The 20,670-nt window shown below is 46.3% G+C and overlaps 1 protein-coding gene across 1 annotated transcript in view; it reads right to left on the reverse strand.

Moving 5' to 3' along the window:
• Nucleotides 1-20,670, reverse strand: part of nos1 (nitric oxide synthase 1 (neuronal)) — an 84,399-nt gene that overhangs the window by 58,508 nt on the left and 5,221 nt on the right. Inside the window, 7 exon segments of the mRNA XM_056278613.1 lie at nt 5,876-6,015; nt 6,435-6,576; nt 8,699-8,790; nt 9,287-9,449; nt 12,750-12,895; nt 18,405-18,496; nt 18,499-18,542. Of these exon segments, the coding sequence (XP_056134588.1) occupies nt 5,876-6,015; nt 6,435-6,576; nt 8,699-8,790; nt 9,287-9,449; nt 12,750-12,895; nt 18,405-18,496; nt 18,499-18,542 (819 nt within the window).

Here is a 20,670-nt window from a genome sequence, read left to right on the forward strand (position 1 = left end):
GTAGTGTGGTGTGGTTTAGCGTTGGCTGAAAGAGGAGAGAGAGGGGGCATGGTTTGAAGGAGCGGACGCTTTTGTTGGTAGGCAGACTGATTAGCGATCAGCCTTAGATTGCCTAATTGACAGTCTGTGCTTATATAGGGCAGTGAAGCTGGGTCCCAGGCTGACACTGACGCTGACAAACATGCAGGTGGAACACATGACGAAACAGACGGAGAAGGGAGCCACACCACAAAAAGCTCTGAATGAAGAGCATGAGGCAGGAGCTCCAGCACCAGAGTGCACAAGCCCATGTGGAGTGAAGAGAGAGACATTGTTAAATAAAGCCTGTGTTAGCACCTTATTGTGTCCACCTTTACATCCAAAACCCCTCCAGTGACGTTAGCATTGTCACATTGGTGGGCCATACGAGTGTGTGGATGGATCAACAAGGGAGTCGGCCGACAGAGTCTCTGCTAGGGTGAGCCCTCAACCGAACTGCCAAACCCCAGGAGAGGCAAGCCCAAATGCAACACCAGCAGGTTCAAGCTCTGCATGACCAGATTCATGTCCTGCAGGAAATGGCCGCTCAACAAGCTGAAGACTGAGCTTTTCTGAGGGAGCTGCTGCACTCCTCTCCGGGCTGCCTGTGGGGGTGATCTGGCCGCCCCTCCATCCATCGGCCCCAGATCACCCCTCCCAAGATGACAACCGCCTACAACCCCAAGGTGTTCCTTGACATCTTTGAGAGGATGCCATCAGCGTGTGGGTGGTGGGAGGATATAATAAGAACAATAATAATAATTTTATTTACTATATAGCACCTTTCTAAAACAATGTTACAAAGTGCTTCACAAAAAAATAAAAAATACAGATAAAACCAGACAAGGCAGGAAATAAAAGTAAGATCAAATAAGAGTAAAATTAAAAACAGTAAAAATAAAAACAAATATCAAGTTTTAAGACGAAATTTAAAAGAAGCTAAAGACTTAGTTCGTCTTAGCTCAGCAGGAAGAGCGTTCCATAGTGTGGGGGCTCTAACAGCAAAAGCCCGGTCTTGGATGAATGGACTATGTGCGTGCTTCCCCTTGTCACCAGGGAGGCACAAGCCACAGTGCACAGCCTACCAGTGTCCTCCCAGGGAAACTACTATGCCATCAGGCGAGCTGTCTTGGACTGAGTGGAGCTCAAACCAGAGGGACATCGCCGACGGTTCAAGACACTCACCCTGGAAGATGTTGGCCCTCCCTTTGTTTAGCACAGCAGCTACCTGAAGCAGTGAGATGGTGGCTGTGGAAAGACCCGGAGGATATCCATGACCTCCTCATGCAAGTGGCACTGGAGCAGTTCATCGTCTGCCTCCCACCTGCGACTGCCAACTGGGTCCAGCGCCACCGTCCTGAGAGCCTGGCCAAAGCTGTTGACTTAGCAGAGGACCACCTCGCCCTTCCTGCCTGGGACTAATGCAGCAGGGACCCAAAGCTGGCACCTTCGGCTCGTCCCAGCCCGGCCCCGAGGAGAAGACAAAACCGGGGCACTTACACTCACGCAACCACACAGACTTCCAGCAGCACACAACTCATACACCTCGTCCCCTTACTAATCCCTCCCCCTTCCTTAATCCACAGGACCCAGCTTCAGCCTCTGCCCTCCTGGACTCATAGGGGGCACCTTGAAAGCCGGGCCAGAGGTGTTGGCGGTGCAGAAAGCCAGGCCACTGGCGGGAAGAGTGTCCTTTAATTGAAGTGGGGCAGATGGTCCAGGTTCTTGGCCCGTCAGCCCTTTGACAAGTCCAGATGTGAGATACAGCATGTAGGTAGATATGCAAGGGAGAATAATACTGGGCTTTGGTGGATACAGGCTGCAGGCAGACTTTGATCCATCAAAGCGTAGTTTGACCCGCGGCATTGGTGGAGGCGTCATGGGTGAAAATTTGGTGTGTGCATGGGGATATTCACCGCCTACAACCCCGAGGTGTTCCTTGACATCTTTGAGAGGATGCCATCAGCATGTGGGTGGTGGGAGGATAAATGGGCTGTGTGTGTGCTTCCCCTTGTCACCAGGGAGGCACAAGCCACAGCGCACAGCCTGCCAGCGTCCTCCCTGCCTCTACCTCCTGAGGCATTCATTCACCCTCTGTTGGGACCATGCCCTGCTCCAGTAGCTCCACCAAATGAAGGATGCCATCATGCGGCTCACCCTTTGGTATCTGCCGTTACAGCCTTTTAAGTTCAAGGTGATCCATAGGCCGGGGCGTAGATGGTTGTGGCTGACTTTGTCTCTCACTCGGGGGGGGGGGGGATTGGCTGTCAGCTGCCGTGGCCTAAGTTGGGTGGTGGGGGTATGTGGTAGTTGGGTGTGGTTTAGCGTCGTCTGGAAGCGGAGAGAGGGGCATTGTTCATGGGGGAGGATGCACTTATGTTAATAGGGAGGCTGATTAGCGATGAGCCTCAGGTGTGCCTAATTGACAGTCCATGCTTTTATATCACTGTGAAACTGGGTCCTGGGCTGACACTGATGCTGATGAACATGCAGGCGGAACATGCAGGCGGAACACACAACAAAACAGATGAAGAAGGGCGCCGCGCCACACCACACGAAGCTCTGAATGAAGAGAGTGAGGCAATGGCTCCAGTATCAGAGCTCACCTGCCCATGTGGACTGCGGAGTGAGAAATAGATGGAAAAATTGTTCGATAAAGCCCATGGTACTGCCTAATCGTGTCCGCCTTTCCATCCAAAACCCTCCAGTGACGTTAGCCTTGTCACAAACAATAAAACTTGATTTGATGTCATTTAAAAGCCCTGAAGCCCAAGATTTACCATACATCGTGTATAACAATGCAACTAATTCTTTGTCTGCTCACTTCTATACAATAGATCTTATTTACAAAATGACCCCAACAGGTATGCCACGTCCTGCGAAGGGAATGCAGCCAGAACAAACACTAACACAGAAAAAACAGCAACACTGCAATGGTGTTGGGGAGCTGGACAAACTGGCTGGAATACGATCTGCTTCGTACATCACACAGTCTGTGTGGCCACTTTAGGGGAATAGACAATAGACATCCTTGCTGTTTGGCTATTGTTCCTGCACTGGGCCTATACCCATGAAGGATGATAGGCTTTTCATAGCTGTGACTGGTGACCGTGCCAAGCTGGCTCCAGACCTGAGGGGCCATCTGATAGAGGGTTAGGACCAGCAATGCCAATACTAGAGGCTTGGCACAGACATCAGCATGCCAGGGGACAGAATACTATCTGCGGCTTATAGTAATGGCTTTTTGTGCATCTGTGTGTGACTGTTTTTCCATGTTTGTATGTTATACCCCCTGCTCAACCTCACAGGTGATCTCCACCCACCGTCTCACCTCACACTGTAGTATTATTGGTTACAGTAATACTGTTTCTGGTGACGCAATTTCGCCCATAAAACCGTGGTGGATTTTGAAATTTGCTCTCTCTCGCTGTGGACCTTGCACATACAGCAATCAAAGAGATCCCTTTCTGCAGAAGAGCAACAAGAGCAAAGGACCAAATGTCGTCAGATTACTGCTGGTCATGGTTTTATTGGAAGATAACCCAGTGTTGTTCATCCACTAATCAGCTGTTATAACTGTTATGTTTTCCTGCAAGATACGCCGTTTCCACAGAAAGAGAAGGTGACCGGATTCCTTTGCATTTCTTAAATGTTGATGCAGTCGCAACTTAAACTCCTCTAAGATCATCAGGCGATGGACAGAGCATTGAGGATTTTCAACTGCCAGAAGACAGGGAACTGTTTTCCACGGAGCTGTGTTTCAATGCCAGGCGAGAAGGAAGAGAGCCAGTTTTCCTGAACCTGCGCCCTGCACTGTTCACTGGACAACAAGGACTCTGATCACCACAAGAGCGATCATCAAGTAAGGTTTGCATTTGGGCAGAGTTACTTTAGCTGTTGCTCTAATTATCCCACATTAGAAAAGTGTTAGTTGAAATAGTCGATGATCTACAGACACACTGTGATTCACATATGAAGTGTTACATAGGCCAATCACTAGTTTTAAGATTTTTTCCTTTTTTATTTTGTTTGAATCTCCCCTTGTTACTTGAGAAAAGTACTACTGGTTGAATTCATTCGCTAGTCAGTTGCATACACTGAACCACATAAAGTGTATTAGACGGACCATCTACTTTCTTTTGTTCATTTGCTATTTTCACATTAGGTGCTTTTGTGTGCTACCTTGGCTGTGCATACAATGACGCTCTCTCCGCTCATCCTATCTATCTATCCCCATCACACACACCCATATAATACTTGCACAACCTCATTAACTCGTATCACCCTTTGTGCCTGAATCGTTATATTGCTGCTCATCATTGATTGTACCTGATCAGTGTTGATTAGTATTAGTGATTTTCTTTTATTGACTGTGGGGCGGCATGGCTCAGGAGGTAGAGCAGGTTGTCTTGTAACTGGAAGGTCACTGGTTCGATCCCCGGCTACTCCGGCGAGTGTGTCGAAGTGTCCTTGAGCAAGACACTGAACCCCTAACTGCTCCTGATGGGCAGGTTGGCGCCTTGCATGGCAGCCTCCGTCGTCAGTGTATGAATGTGTTTGAATGGGTGAATGTGAGGCATACACTGTAAAGCGCTTTGAGGGGTCAGTAGAGTAGAAAAGCACTATATAAATACAGTCCATTTATTGTTCTAATAAATTGTTTTCATTGAAGCAAGTCGTTGTCCTGCCTGTTTTGTGACAGTATTTATTGAAGCCGTCCCCTGCCAATCAACGTACTCGGTGCAACGCTGATTATCCATCAACTTGAATGGTTCACTTATAACTATTGAACACCAACATTAATGATTAATGACTTTATGAGACTGATTTAATGAGACTGATTTGGTTATTCCATCAATTTTACCAAGTTTAATGTTAAAATATTCAACAGCAAAATGAATGGTTAATGAATTTATGAGGCTAATTTCATGAGACTGATTTGATAACCCTGTTGCACCCACATACATCAGTACCAATCTGCGTGTGTCTGTATGTCTCTGTGTATCTGGGGCGGGTGGTGGCTCGGAGGTAGAGCAGGTCATCTGGTAACTGGACGGCTGTCAGTTCGATCCTTGGCTCCTCCTCGAAAAAATGTCGAGGTGTCCTTCACCAAGACACCTAACCCCTAACTGCCCGCGATAAGCTGGTTGTTACCTTGCATGGTTGGTGTGTGTGTGTGTGTATGTGAATGAGGCATTCATTGATTGTGAAACGCTGTAAGTGGCTGTTGCAGCCAGAAAAGCACTATAGAAATGCAATTCATTTCTCTGTATGTCTGTGTGTGTCTGCTAGTCCATGTTTCTGTGTATGCTGGTGCCTGTCTTTGTGTGTCTGTGTAAGGGTGCAGTGTGGTGAGCACAACAACAATTCCTGAAATTGCATTTGTTTCTGTGATTTCGGGTGTGACATGCAACAGGTAACCCAGAGTGTGTTGTGGCTTCTATACAGTAGTTATAAAGACATGTGCACCGCCTCTACAAAGTTTTCCATATAGGAGGGTTGAAAATGGCAGAAAGCAAGCTCGCTAACTAGCTATGCGATTCAGAGGAGTTGGCATAGCAACCAATAAAGCATGGTGAGCTGGGCTTTATGGAAATCATCGGCCTGGTTGGAATGTGTCTTGAACCACTCAGAATGCTTGGCTGAACTAGTCATTGTATAATAGGCGTTTGTGAGGGATGTGTGAGCAATGGGTGAGTGGGTGGATGTCACTGCAGAGAAGCATGTGCATGTTTCCCTCTATTCTGTACCGTCTCTGTGTGCCTTGGCAGAGGAGGTACCCTGGATCATGTGTGCATGCGTGCGTGTGTGTGTGTTTGCGTGTGTGCGTGTGTGTGTGTGTTTCCCTCCAACTTACTTGGGATGTGTGATCTGCACCTCCAAGATGAGGTCTTCGGGAATTTCAAACAGCTCAGGGTCATTCCCGCTGGCTTGAAGCAAGAGAGGCAGGACATCAAAACGTCCCTTTGGAGCCTTCCATCCTTGTTGTATGCAGATCTGGGGACCACAACCAACACAAGAATTGACTTGGATCACATTATACGAGTTTATACCGTGTATATCACTTTTGATGTTCAGTTCATCTTTCAGGTATTTAGCAGCATCCCCCATTGACCCCCAAGGGTGTCAACAGTTGGCTCAGCCTTCCCTAAAAAAATAAAGGTCGCTAAATCCAACTAAAGCCATATAACCAGCCAAGTTTCCTTAAGAAATACTCTCTACCTTAACTGCTGGAGAAGAGGTGAGATCACAGTTTTCTGTGGTAACTAGTGTATTGTAAGCATGTGGAAGGTTAATGGCTGGCTTTCATAAGATATCCTGTGCTCTGAATAAAAAGATCCACTTTTGGGAAAAGATAAGACCCACCCCTTCTGGTAGGCTGGTGAAGGACCTCAAATAATGCCATTGATATGTACCTCAGTGAATTCAACGTTAGCGGGGTCACCCAAAATCTGTCCATCAGGCTGTTTGTAGCCGGCATAGCGAATTAGCTGAGTGTTCCATACCCGGAAGTCATGTTTACCATCTGTCCTCTGAGGAAATATGGTAATGGCAGATCTGTACAAAAAACACACAGCGGATTAACATGTTTGCTCATGTCAAATATTTGAATGCAGTACATATGTTCTATGTGTGTGAGATTACTGCTTGCTACGGATTCACATGTTACAAATATAGTGAAGTTTCCTGCTCTGGTAATACATGAACATCTAAACATGGACTTCAAGCTGAGTAAGATGCTACGCACTGATGCATTAGATCGTAAAAATTGATAAATTCATGAAGAAAAAGCTCACAGATCATTGATATTATGCACAAGCTTATCTGTAGGTTTAGGCATTTTCAATCTACGAGGTTATGAGTAAGAAATCTTAGCAGGAGCAAAGCTTAGCTACCTTTGGTCTGCTCTCAACCCTATGGTGTTTAACACCATGACCAGGCGATAAAGTTAATTCCCACAAATCTCTTTCTAAATCACTGCACAGGAAAAGCATCTGGTGAGAATCAGGGCCAGAAATGCTACCACCAGTCCACACCCGCAGAAAATAATCTCTTAAATTGGCTGTGATATGGGGTACAAAAAACATGCAACGTTTTTTGCATACGTTAGAAAAAGGGTTTCAGTTTCAAATCAGCAACCAAACCTAAGAAGAATTAACACTTTCCCTTAGCTCGGAGTCACTGCATGGCCTCTGTATACTAGATAGTACTAGGAGAGAATCATCTTTTGTTTTTTAAATATTGACTGATAACAGTTTGACAGAATCAACACTTTATGATGAAAAGCATTACAATTATTGATACAAATTCTCTATTATTGTGTATGCATTATGTTTTGAGTATAAATGAAAATTATCTTCTTACCATTCATCGATGTTGAATGAACTCACATGCAATACAAATAAGGGAACTTTATTCCCTCCCTTTGTTTCAAATATTGACTGTTAAATGTCTGATAAAATTTTGACAAGAACATTCAGGAGTGTCAACATTCTATGATGAATATCATTATGTCTATGAATTAAGAGACGAGAAGAGAGACTTTATTCATCTTACAGCTACACACTAGAACACACACATGCATGCATGCAGGGAGTGGTGGCTGAAGAACTGTTCCTTCTGCATTGTTCCCATCCTCCTGTCGTTCCTCCAGGGGCAGCCAGGAACAGTGAACAGCCTTTTCCTTCGGTGCCTAGGGACCAATTTCATGTTGTCCATATCAATGTTGTGGTCAGGGACAGGACAGGAGAGTGTTTGGCCTGTTTTTTACTGGGGTTATTTTTGATGTTGGAGGAAACCCATGTGAGAACGGAGAGAACATGCAAACTCCACAGAATGGTCCTTAGTCAGGAGATAACTCACCTGAGCATGGGGAGAACATGCATAGTACACAAAGACAGCTACTCGACACTGACAGGCCTGGGGAGAACATACAACCCCCCAGTGCCAACACCGCCCCAGGCAGGAATCGAACCCAGGACCTTCTTACTGTGAGGCAGCAGTACAAGCACTGCACCACATCATGATCATCATAATATATTCTAACATATTGAATGAACCCATGCCTGATAAATCACAGCCAAGAGACTGCACTGGCTCTCAAGAGAATAAAACATGTACAGTTGTCCATCCAAAATCCAATCTTAGTGTAGTAGTGAGTCAGAAGCCATCCATCAGCAAAGGAGTAGATGTGAGGTGTCACATGTGATTAGGACTTGGCAGAAACAGAAAGAGGTAGAGAGAGAGAGAGAGAGAGAGAGAGAGAGAGAGAGAGAGAGAGAGAGAGAGAGAGAGAGAGAGAGAGAGAGAGAGAGAGAGAGAGAGAGAGAGAGAGAGAGAGAGAGAGAACAAACACTGAGCAGGTCTAACAAATGACTTGCTAGTGAAGGACTGCCACCTCAACAGCAGTGCAACGACCAGCGCAGAGAGACTGACATGGGGACAGGCAACCGACAGTGTCCGAGATAGCATTAACAGACAGCTGACAGATGGACAGAGGGTCAAGTTGGGGTGGTGGGAGACGGCGATGAGGTGATGAGATACATGGAGCAACAGATGGGGAAGAGTGACAACGCTGTAAAACAGAGCACTGGGGAAGTCGGAATAGGGAGAATTCAAATGACAGTGAAAGAAAAAGAGACAGAATTGTGACTCAGCAGGACGAGTAATGTGGTCTCACCTCAGGTTTCCTTTGTTTGTGGCATATTTGATGTGGTTGCAGATGTAGTTGTACATTCCGTGGGCTGTTGTGCAGTCCCTGGCATCAAAAACCTGGAAATACAAATGCAAAAATGAAACATGGAAATCTGTCCCCATGTGGTTATGCTGGATCATTAGAGAAGGCCTTTATGAAATAAATTTCAAGGGTGAAAAAGTGAAACAAAACCGTGGAACAAAGCAGGAAAGAAATCTTACAACTGGGTGACTGAAAACATGACTTTGAGGTCAAAAGCTGTTTTTTTCTGTACACTTGTGTGTGATGGTAATGCCAGCTCAGCACCCATTGGGTGAATTCTATGGCCAACTGTTATGGCACACATCTCCCAGTCATCTGTACTTGAATATCACAGCAACCACAAGTCAACATAAAACTTTCTAGGTTCATAACATTTCAGATTAATCATCATCAAGAAAAGTCCCTCTCACACTAAACCTTTCCCCTTTTACCATGAGCAGTTGCAGGATTAGACAGGTTCCAGTCAAAGGAAGTATGCATAAGGCAACCAAGTCAAATTTTCAACTGTCAAAACTTCATGGGCATTATCACCTGTAATTTCGACCACTGGATCCTCCCAACGCAGCGGGCGGCATTTCTCCAGGCATGCTTGGCACCATAAATCAGTTCTGTGTCTTTTAGCTGGTACGTTCCTGACGTCTCAATCTCCTTGGTCACCTCCTCCAGCCTGTCCACATGGGCCTTGGAGCCATTCCTGTAGACAACCATGGTCACTTTGTTTATACTACTCATGACGATTTCTACAAATATGTTGCATGTCAAGGTTAGGTCATCTATAAAATATGAGATCTTATTTGGGGGGGGATAGACACATCAAGATGGCAAGTGTTTGGTGAGGTTGGGCCCCAAATTGAAGGCCTCTGGATTGCATGTATAAAGCCATGTTTCCATTTGAAGGCCAAGCCAATTTTAGGGGAACTTTTGATGAATCAGAATGAGCAAAAACATAAATCAGATCCATTGCCATTAGCTGGCTTAATCAGGAAAATATTCTCTCCACAGGACCAGTAAAGACTGTTATCAAACACATTCAAGAGAAAACAAGGTGAGGAGTTTGGAAGAACTTTAACAAATTCCCGGCTTGGTCGGGCATCCCTACAGACACAACTGGCTGTGTCTGCAGGTGGGAAGCCAGATGTGGATATGTGTCCTGATCGCTGCACTAGCACCTCCTCTGGTCGGTCAGGGCACCTGTTCAGGGGAGAGGGGGAACTGGGGGGGATAGCGTGATCCTCCCACGTGCTACGTCCCCCTGGCGAAACTCCTCACTGTCAGGTGAAAAGAAGAGGCTGGCAACTCCACATGTATCGGAGGAGGTATGTGGTAGTCTGCAGCCCTCCCCAGATCAGCGGGGGCGGGGGGGGGCGGGGGAGTGGACCAATGACCGGGACAGCTCAGAAGAGTGGGGTAATTGGCCAGATACAATTGGGAGGGAAAAGAAAGGGGGGGGACAAAAAAAAAACTTGGAACAAATTCAAAGATGTCACTTCAGTCTCTCCTCATCTCAGTATCTATTGACCAATAGTTTTTCCCCCATCTCAAATGAGCACTTTGAGAATTTTTTTAGTGATAATTACAATTGTTTCACAATTTGATGTTTCTTCTTGACAGGAGTGAAGACAGCTCTTTCTGGCTACCTCAGCACTATAATCTGGATAGATGTAGATCTCCGAGCCCCTGTAAAACAGGGGACCTTTCTCACGTGCAAGCTGCATTATTTTTTGCTTCATCTGGAAGTGGCGCATACAGGCTATGAAGGGACGAGGTGCGCCGTCCTGTCTCCTCTGGATGGCTACCCTATGCGCTGTCTACGGTTATAGGGCGGGAGTAAGCATCGGCACCAAATATTTCTCTGGGACAGGATTTCAACGAAACAAGTTGGTTGGGTGCCTTCAGCTCTCTGGTGTGCCTGTTATACGAATATTGCACCTCCTGGACCTGTTCTCGAGGTCGTCAACCTTCAGTTTCAGTTGTTCATTCTCCTCCACAAGATGCCCAGTTGTAGATTATAGTGCAGTTATTCTCCTCCGGAAGTCATTCATTGACATTTCAATGGCCTGATTTGCCTGATCGTATCTGGCAACAGTAGTGTAACCGGTTATTTTCTTGCCCAGTGCGGGATTCGATGCGGGGTGTACTGCACCACAAGGCGACATCACTAACCGCTCGGCTAAAGGGTCAGACCCGTTAGCTAGGGACTAACGTGTCTTATTAGTAGTTTACAGTAGCATGGATGGATGACATTTGTGCCGCCATCTTTGTGATAATTCGCTCCTCCATGCCGGGGAGTCGTTTCTGTGTATCAGCCAAAGTTACCGCGGTGTCGCTGCCGTCGTCATACCTGGGTTCGTAGTTGGTTAGCTCAGGGGGCTAACCCGCCATGTTGACTGCCATTCCCCTCACGTTCTGTGTGTGTTTTTTTTGTCTTTGGCTGTGGTTGTTTTGCCCATGCTGAACTTGGTATAAAGGACGTCAAGTCAAAGGCCAGTCTTAGAAGCGGGTTCTCCGATGTTTATATGGGTAAATAATACAGCAGATATCAAATAAATGTCGAATGGTGACAGAGCGTTTCCGACCCGCTGCCTCCGCCATTCGCCAAACCGGAAGTCTTCACATCAGCTCTTTAAGGGCGTTACGAGCGAATTCGGATTCGCTGACCTTCCGCTGCCGTTCAGCTTTTCTACAGTCTTTTAAGGGCTCGCGTGTGACCGCTCAGTCAGGGCACGTTTTTGATTTTTGTTTCCTAGTTTTAAATGGTGCAATTTGGTCGAGGATGGATAAGCACTGATCATTGAATTAATTTAACGGTGCATCTGGATTGAGAGGGGATATAGTGGAGTTAAAGCATGATGTAACGTGCATGGATAAGAAGACACGCTGGACGCTGGCTGCCGGAGCTGATCCTTTTAGTCTAGCGGTTAGCGATGTCTCCTGCGGTGCGGGCGGTACGGGTTCGCTTCCCGGCCGCGGCAGTTCCTGTGGCTGCACTGTCCCCCGAATTCGCTACAATAATAATAATTAAAAGCATCACAGAATTTAACTGAAGAACCAGTGTTGAGAATGTGAGAGTGTGTTTTAAGAAATAGACTCGGAATAGAGAGCTGTAGTGGAACTTTAAAAACAACAGCTTTTATGGTCAATTACAAGCATATGAAAGGTCTAAGATGTGACCTTTGGAATGTGTGTCCCCTTTAACAGATTGAATGTAGTTAAAAGAGACTATAAAATGTAAAAAATGTGAGGTGAGGGAATGGGAAGGACAACATACGTGAATATTAAAAATCACCAAGAATAAGCACCCTGTCATAGTAAGGCATGAAAATGAATCGAAGCTCAAAAAACCCAGAAATAAATCTAACTGAATTAGGGGGCATATAAATTAAGAGGCAGCGTAAAGGGGGAGGGCCAGTGATTAAGGAACTTAAAACCTCAAAGGTTTTAAGAAAACTAAATTCAAAATTAAATAAAAAATAAAATTACCAAAAGTAACAGGATAGCACTTAAGACCTAACTTTTAGAAAACAGAAGATGAATGCACCCCAACCAGAGTGTCAATAACACTCCTTCCTCAGGAGAAAAACAAAGCATAGCATATTCAGAGAAAAAGAAATGAAAGGGGAAAAAATGAAAAGCTACAAACCTTTTCTCTCTTGAAAAACAGTATGGGCAATGTATGAAATGTTGAGACATGGTTGTGACAAAAGCTCTGCCTCGTCTCGCCCCTCGAACCAATGAGACCCTCCGTCAGTCACTCATTGTCTCATAACAGAGTAGTGTCATATGAGCAAGTCAATTATCTTGCACATTACAATACAGAGGAGGTTAGGAGTTTGGATTGGAGCTAATCTAACATTTCCTACATAGAAACAAGCATGGGAAAGGGTCATTGGTCGACAGAGCGGGAACACGGTGAATCTTATGTCAGATCAGGGTTGGAGAACTACTGGCCAACTGTGTTGTACAGCGAAGCTACACAACAGTCGGCCATGCACACCTTTTAATGGAGGTGTAGTATTGGTCTATGAAGTCGGTTGCCAGCAGGAGCAGCTCTTCATTGGTTCTAACCTCGTCCAATTTACGGCTGGGCAAGCTGGGCATCATAATCGAGCCCGAACACACACTTTCATTGCAGATCGCCATCTAAAAAAGAAAACCGACACCACAGATTAGAAAAGGGTGCAACAGGCATTTTACTTAACTTTTTATTTTACCTGGTACCTGCTGAGCACCACAGGGATTCAGGATCTCTCTTTTCAATCAACAATGCATAGAATCAAAAGACAGTGAACTTTCATGTTGAGAAAAAGCAAGGTGGGACAACTTTTTACAGTTGAGACATGATTAAAATCACAAAATAGAGACAACAAATTAAATGTTCCTTCATCAGCGCTCCAAAAAGCCAACAGTCCAATGATCAAACCCAAAGCCCCATAGGTTAAAACTACTGTCACCTAAACAGAACAAACAGTGTCCGGTGTCTAACTGTCACAAAACAGTTAGACACCGGACCATTAATTTAAGGTTGGAATTCACAGCTTTTTTTTGGGGGGGGGGGTCCCCCGGTTCCCCCTTTTTCACCCCAATTGCATCCAGCCAATTACACCACTCTTCTGAGGCATCCTGGTCACTGCTCCACCCCCTCTGCCAATCCAGGGAGGGCTGCAGACTACCGCATGCCTCCTCTGATACATGTAGAGTCGCCAGCCGCTTCTTTTCACCTGACAGTGAAGAGCTTCGCCAGGGGGACATAGCGCGTGGGAGGACGCTATTTCCCCCCAGTTACCCCTCCTCTCCCCTCCTAACAGGCGCCCCGACCGACCGGAGGAGGTGCTAGTGCAGCGACCAGGACACATACCCACATCCAGCTTCCCACCCGCAGACACAGCCAATTGTGTCTGTAAGGACACCCAACCTAGCCGGAGGTAACACGGGGATTTGACACAGTGACCCCTGTGTTGGTAGGCAACAGAATAGACCACTACACTACCCAGACACCGACACAGAGCGCTTTAAATAGATTTGCAGGCAAGTTTGGGAGAATGAATGACGTGAAGGTAATTTTGTCTAACTCCTGTTGTTCAGTAGGGGTTATGAACGGAGCAACTGTGATATCTTTGGGTCATCCTCATATGGTACTGAACAAACATTTTTGGCATAGTCACATTTGTTTGACCAAGAATGAAGAAATATGTAGGGTAACACTAGACTTCACGGCCCCTATCGTCTCAAAAAGACAATGAACACAGTCTCTACACAGACCATTGTTGCCTCCACCAGTCTCTGGGTTGGGAATGAGTGATTGTAAGATGAGAATGGCATTGCTTTCTATTAACTGACAAAGTGAAAACTACCTTATCAACACCGGAAAGCTCCCTTTTATGGCAGATCTGACAACAAGCGATCCTGGCCTGCTTGATTTTAAAAGGTCCTGAGCTTCAACTGTAGTAATTTGGGAATTCCTGAATGACGCTTTATGCAAAGCAATGCAAGATAAATGACAAATTCAGTACTAACGTTTCATTTCCACTTTGGAGCCATAGTTTATCCCCAAAAAATGTTTACATAATGTCTTTGCTTATTTATATATTTTAATCTTCTTGTTTTGCATGATGTCTTTCTTTCCACCTGCATTTTGGCCAGTTTTTAATGTTTTATTTCAGTTTCCCTGCACAGGGGGCTGAAAATGAGTTCTCAGTGCTTGCATCTATTGATATGAATTGATAAATCAAATCTAGCACGAGTTGTGGTAGAAACGTACCGACCATGGTGAGCGGACTACTACAGAAGATAAACTGTGGTTTTCAGTTATGATTTGTTTTTGGACTTTTTTGCCAAATGTCTAACTGGGCCGCATGGTGGCCCAGTGGTTAGCATTGTTTCCTCTCACCATCAAAAGACACGCATGTTAAGATTCATACCCCCGTCTGTACCCCTGACGAAGGCAATGACAAAGAACTGGAGTTGGCCGCCGGGTGCTGCACTATGGCTGCCCACTGCTCTTAGTGTACATGGCTGCTCACTGTGTCTAGTGTGTGTGTGTGTAGAGGATGGGTTGATTAAGTTAAGTTTCCTTTATTAATCCCCTTGGGGAAATTCAGTTACTGCAAATTAACCCATCCTAGCTGTGATCTGTGTAGCTAGGAGCAGTGGGCTGCCGCCTTCATGCAGTGCCTGGGGACCAACTCCAGTTCTTTTCCCGTTGCCTTAGTCAGGGGCGCAGAGAGGAGTATAAACCCTAACATTCATGTCTCTTTGATGGTGGGGGAAACCGGAGCACCCGGAGAAAACCCACCGCAGACACGGGGAGAACATGCAAACTCCACACAGAGGACGACCTGGGATGACCAAGGTTGGACGACCCCGGGGTTCGAACCCAGGACCTTATTGCTGTGAGGCAACAGCGCTGACCACTGGGCCACCGTGCCGCCCATTGCAGAGAATGAATTTCATTGTATGTATGTACAGAGATGATAAAGTATCGTCTATCCTAATTTCCCATTCAGAACAACAGAATGGATATTATCCTTAAGTCTCCAGGAGACTCCCGATCAATATTCGCCTCTTTTTGAACCCAGCAAGAGTGATTTCTCAGAGGTCGTTGAGTAAAAGGTCAGAGGTCATTCTACTCATCTGTTCTCTACTTTCTTTAGGATCAAAGAGGAGTATATTTTGGAGCAATTAAAAATATCTGGTTAGGGTCCCTTTACTTCCCTCTGTTCTCAGCAACAGGCATTCATTTGTCAGTTATACCTCGGAAAAGAGCGTATTGAAAAGAGCTTCGTGGCAGCATTCAAATCAGAGCCACTTCAGCGCACTTCCCTTTTAATCACGTCCACGCACTTCCTTTAACTTTGGTTGAACCTCAAGGACGAGTTCTGTTTGAGGTTCCTGACCCGTGTCGCGCGGGGGACAGCTCAGCTGTTTCACCGTCCCTTCCATTGTACTTCTCGAATGGAAACGGTTGGAACGAATGTTAACGAATGAATAACAAGTCGGTGAGTCTCGGGTTCGGTGTAGTTGCAGTGAACGGAGACAGAGGAGTGTAGAGCAGTGTTTCTCAACCGGGGGTCCGCGGACCCCTAGTGGTCCGTGGTGTAATTGCAAGGGGTCCGTGAAAATAAAATATCTTTAAAAAAAAGATCCTATGACATTTATAGAAATAGGATTATTTTACTCAAATGTGACTGAGACCTTTATCTACCTAAACTATAAAGGGTAACAGGACTTTTTCTCTAATTACATCTGTTTCACACGTGTAATTTATTGTATTTTAATAAGAGATCTCGCTCCCGTTTGCATTGTTAAAAGTTACTGCATAAAAATTATGTTGTTACATATATCTGAAAGTTACTGAATACATATTCTGTTTTGTTACATATATCTGAAAGTTACTGCATAAGAATTCTGTTTTGCTAACTATATCTAAGTTACAACTGAAAGCTCTTATTTTTGCCCCAAAGAGCGAATAAATGCTATAATGCAATTTAAAATGCAGTTTCTACTGTTTCTATCAAATTGCAACCCCCCCTCCCCCAAGATCAGGTAGAGGGGTCCTCAGGGTAGATCAAAAATACGCAGGGGGTCCAGGACCCCAAAAAGGTTGAGAACCACTGGTGTGGAGAGCGGCGGTAAGGGAGAAAAATGGGAAACACATGATGCAAAACGAGCCCGTTTTGGTCAGTGTAATATGACAAGAGTTGAAGTGAGTTGTCCCTTCGGCTTGCGTAAGTGCCTCCGCTTGCGTTCGAGAGAGACGGAGGGAAGTGAGCATGAAAAGGACGACAGAAACGGCAACGCCAGCGTGCAGCCGCAGCGGCTATGTCGACGATAACCCCGGCGCTGCTAAAATTAGGCCACCTTGTTACACCGAACCACCCACTTGCGCTGTCCAAACAGTCAGACGTTGACCCTGGCCCACCCGAAATAAACGTCGCTTCACGCCCGATCCACAAGTCACCCGACCCCGACTCCTACAAATGGGGAGGGGGGGACAAACGCCCGTCAAGGAAACAACAAACAACAACAACTCCAGCCTGGGAAAAATAGGAAAGGAGATCCGTCTGAGAAGTCTGAGAGGTGGGCTGAGGGAGGGAGAGAGAGAGAGAGAGAGAGAGAGAGAGAGAGAAGAGAGAGAGAGAGAGAGAGAGAGAGAGAGAGAGAGAGAGAGAGAGAGAGAGAGAGAGAGAGCGAGAGAGAGAGAGAGAGAGAGAGAGAGAGAGAGAGAGAGAGAGAGAGAGAGAGAGAGAGAGAGAAGAGAGAGAGAAGAGAGAGAGAGAGAGGGAGAGAGAGCGAGAGAAGAGAGAGAGAGAGGAGAGAGAGGAGAGAGAGAGAGAGAGAGAGAGGAGAGAGAGAGAGCGAGAGATGAGAGAGTGAGGAGAGAGAGACGATGAGCGAGAGAGAGAGAGAGAGATGAGAGGAGAGAGAGATGGAGCAGGACAGGAAGTCAAAGGAGGTGGGGGAAAGATTGTATGACAACAGTGAAACCCCCGTTTGGTTTCACTTGGGGGGGAAGCTGAAGACAGGATAGGGGCAAACAAGGACGCTGAGAATGAGAAAAGGGGGCTGAACGAGTTGCAAGTCGTGTTGATAAATAAAACAAAGGATAACTCGTGCTCCGCCCGCCACGTCCGCTCATCCCGGGCTCTGAGCATTCATGGCAGCCAGCTGTCCTTTCTTGAAAAAAAAAAAGAAAAAGAAAAAAAAAAAGACGGATCATCCCCCCGAACATAGCAGCGTCTGCGATATGTAATAAATCTGGAGACGCTTATTACAGACTTTATATTTGGATGCGCACAACAGCTTGTCCGATAAGTCACAGCGGTAATTATACTGCCGTTTTAGTGATGGCTGCGATGTTGTCGGGGTGGGGTGGGGTGGGGTGGGAGTGGAATGAAAAAGCAGCGGCGGGTCGCCAATGTACTCTGAGGCTTTGGCTTTGTGCTAAAGTCGGGAGCGTTATCAAGCTTGCTTGGTAAACTGGATAAAGTGATGAGACACGTTGATGGATTGGACAAAGATGTGTGCAAATGCACACTGTAAGCCATCACAGAGGTGTCCTGTCTCACTGAAGGGTCTGCGTGCACCTTTGGTCTCCTGCTGGATGTCACAGCGCCTTCAGGAGATTTAGAAAAAAATATATATTTTGATGCCAGTTTTTGTTTTAATCTCTTTTCAGCTCTCGGCCCGCTGGCTATAGCCTTTTGACATTCAGTGTGTTCTTTAATAGAGCCTAACATATGCCATTGGTGGGCACGGTCGGGTACACAAAGCACTTAAAATTACCATCGTGCATAATGTTATGAGCGCAAATGAACCCTGTAAGTCTTGATACATTAAAATATGATTCACAACCAAAAAGTTATGGAAAGTGAGTCTGGCAACACTCACGGCAATATCCATCCCATTCATGCACCCCCCCCCTTTTCTCCCATCCACACATTTATCCATCGAGCATTCATCCAGCCATCCATCAATGATGTAACCATCCATTCATCCACCCATCCATCCATCCATGTTATTATATATATATATATATATATATATATATATATATATATATATATATATATATATATATATATATATATATATATATATATATATTATATCTCCATCCAGTGAGCCCACCTCAGCCTCCAGTATCTCTCACCTTGCTGCAGTTTTGAAGGAGTGTATCATTGTAGATGGTGCCAGTCTCCCAATTCTTCACCTTCATGAAACGGGGGCATTTGGAGGGGCTGCGTCCAGGAGCGACTTGTTAGGGGTGGTCCTGCCCTGGACTGGGAGACTGAAGAAAGAACACATAGACATTCGAATCATTCTGCCCTGCCGTTTTACCAGCTAATGGCCCACAGAGCCTTCCTCTAAACATGGTTATGGCTGGATGTCATGCGGAGATAGGCTGAAAAGAAAGCAGCAGTCTGTCCACACGAGTCTGGCAAAGGGGCAGAGGAAAAGGGTTACCAGCGCTACAGTGGGACACTGATTGCCAAGCCTCGATGGAACGCCTTCCTCTGGGACCAGTTTGAGGACACGACGAGCATCCCAGAACAAATTACGGAGGATTTGGGGAATCGCTGTGACACAGCAAGGCTCGTATGTTGACCCACGGTTCTTTCCTTGGCCTTTCACAATTTAGTGCTACAATCCTTCCTTTCTCTTACACACACACACACACACACACACACACACACACACACACACACACACACACACACACACACACACACACACACACACACACACGCTTTCTCTCCTCCTCCCTCTTCAATGCCCCCTTCACTCTCCTCATCCAACCCAAGGGAAGCTAATCAGAATCATTCAGCAGTGGTTGATTGCATGCTAACTTTTGCTCACTGGGTTGGGTAATAGTGTAGTTATTGAATGCCTGCAATTTGGCCCCCGCAGTCATTTGTAAGCTCTATAAAAAGGGAGGATTGCTGTGTGATTGTCAAGCATCAAAAAAATCAATCCCCGACACCTTGCTACCTCTCCATAATCCCTGATGGCACTGTGAATTGCACTGCGGAGGAGGGCTCTGAGCACCAGCGGCAGTGCTGTGGCACACGCTGCAGAGAAGAATACCGACAGTGCCCCGCCAATCAAGACCCATTGTTGTCCCTTGTCCTCTCATAGAATGGGAGTGCGACATGTGAGTTGAGATCAATTTTTGAGTCTGTGCATGCACAGCGAGAGCACAGTTCTCCACGTGTTCCCACTCCAGTAGCAGGATGGGTCAGTCGCTGAAGACAAGGCTGTTGTCACCGAGGTCACAGAAAGGAAAGGAAACCATATGTGCCATGAATAGAGATGATTACCCCGAGGCGAACAGGAGAAATTTGACAGATGTGGAGAATTAGCAGCACGGACTGGTGAGACGTGGTAAGAAAAAAAGTCGTGGCTGTACGGAAAAAAGTGACTTCACGTGCTTGGAGAGGTGGGTGCCATTGACACTACAGGTTGATGAAGAGAATAAGGCGTTAGAATGGGAGACAGAGAAGCAATAGGTGATATTTTTTGGGGGAGGAATTTTTTTTTCTCCCATTTTCTCCCCAGTTGTACTTGGCCCAATTACCCCCACTCTTCCGAGCCATCCCGGTCGCTGCTCCACCCCCTCTGCCGATCCGGGGAGGGCTGCAGGTCTACCTCCTCCCATACATGTGGAGTCACCAGCCGCTTCTATTTCACCTGACAGTGAGGTGTTTCGCCAGGGAGACGTAGCGCATGGAGGATTCACGCTATTTCCCCCAGTTCCCCCCCCCCCGAACCGGCGCCCCAACCAACCAGAGGAGGCGCTAGCGCAGCGACCAGAAATCATATTCACATCTGGCTTCCCACCCACAGGCACGGCTAATTGTGTCTGCAGGGACGCCTGACCAAGCTGGAGGTAACACGGGGATTTGGTAGGCAACGGAATAGACCGCCACGTCACCCGGACGCCCACGTAGGCAAGGCGATTTTTGATCTATGTTTTGGGGAAGCTTTGAGAACAGCATTGAAGAAAAACACGAGGTTCATGCGGCTTATCGGGTCTGACGTCTAATTAGGCGAAGATTAAACTGCAAAAAGACGATAAAAGCTGACATCCCGGAGTCCGCTGGGCTTTTGAAGCAACCATCAAAAGCAGCGGCCGTGTCTGCAGAAGGTGTAGCTGGTGGAATCTCACAGGATGTTCATAATGTTCACCTCGCCTGCGCTACAGGCTCATTACACTTTAAAATATGCAGCAACAGAAGCTGGAGCTCCAGGCGCTGGACCGTCCCTCTCCAAAGTGAGGAAACTAATTTGCCGTCATGGCGTCACTCACATTTCTAGCCTTCAATCAGCAAGGGGGAGAAAAACCATCAGTTTATTAACCCGTTATTTTTTGGTTTTCTATAAAATATCTTTTTCCGTACCTTAGGTGGTCAGAAAAA

Source organism: Lampris incognitus, chromosome 1 (assembly GCF_029633865.1).
Source record: "Lampris incognitus isolate fLamInc1 chromosome 1, fLamInc1.hap2, whole genome shotgun sequence".
Lineage (NCBI taxonomy): Eukaryota > Metazoa > Chordata > Actinopteri > Lampriformes > Lampridae > Lampris > Lampris incognitus.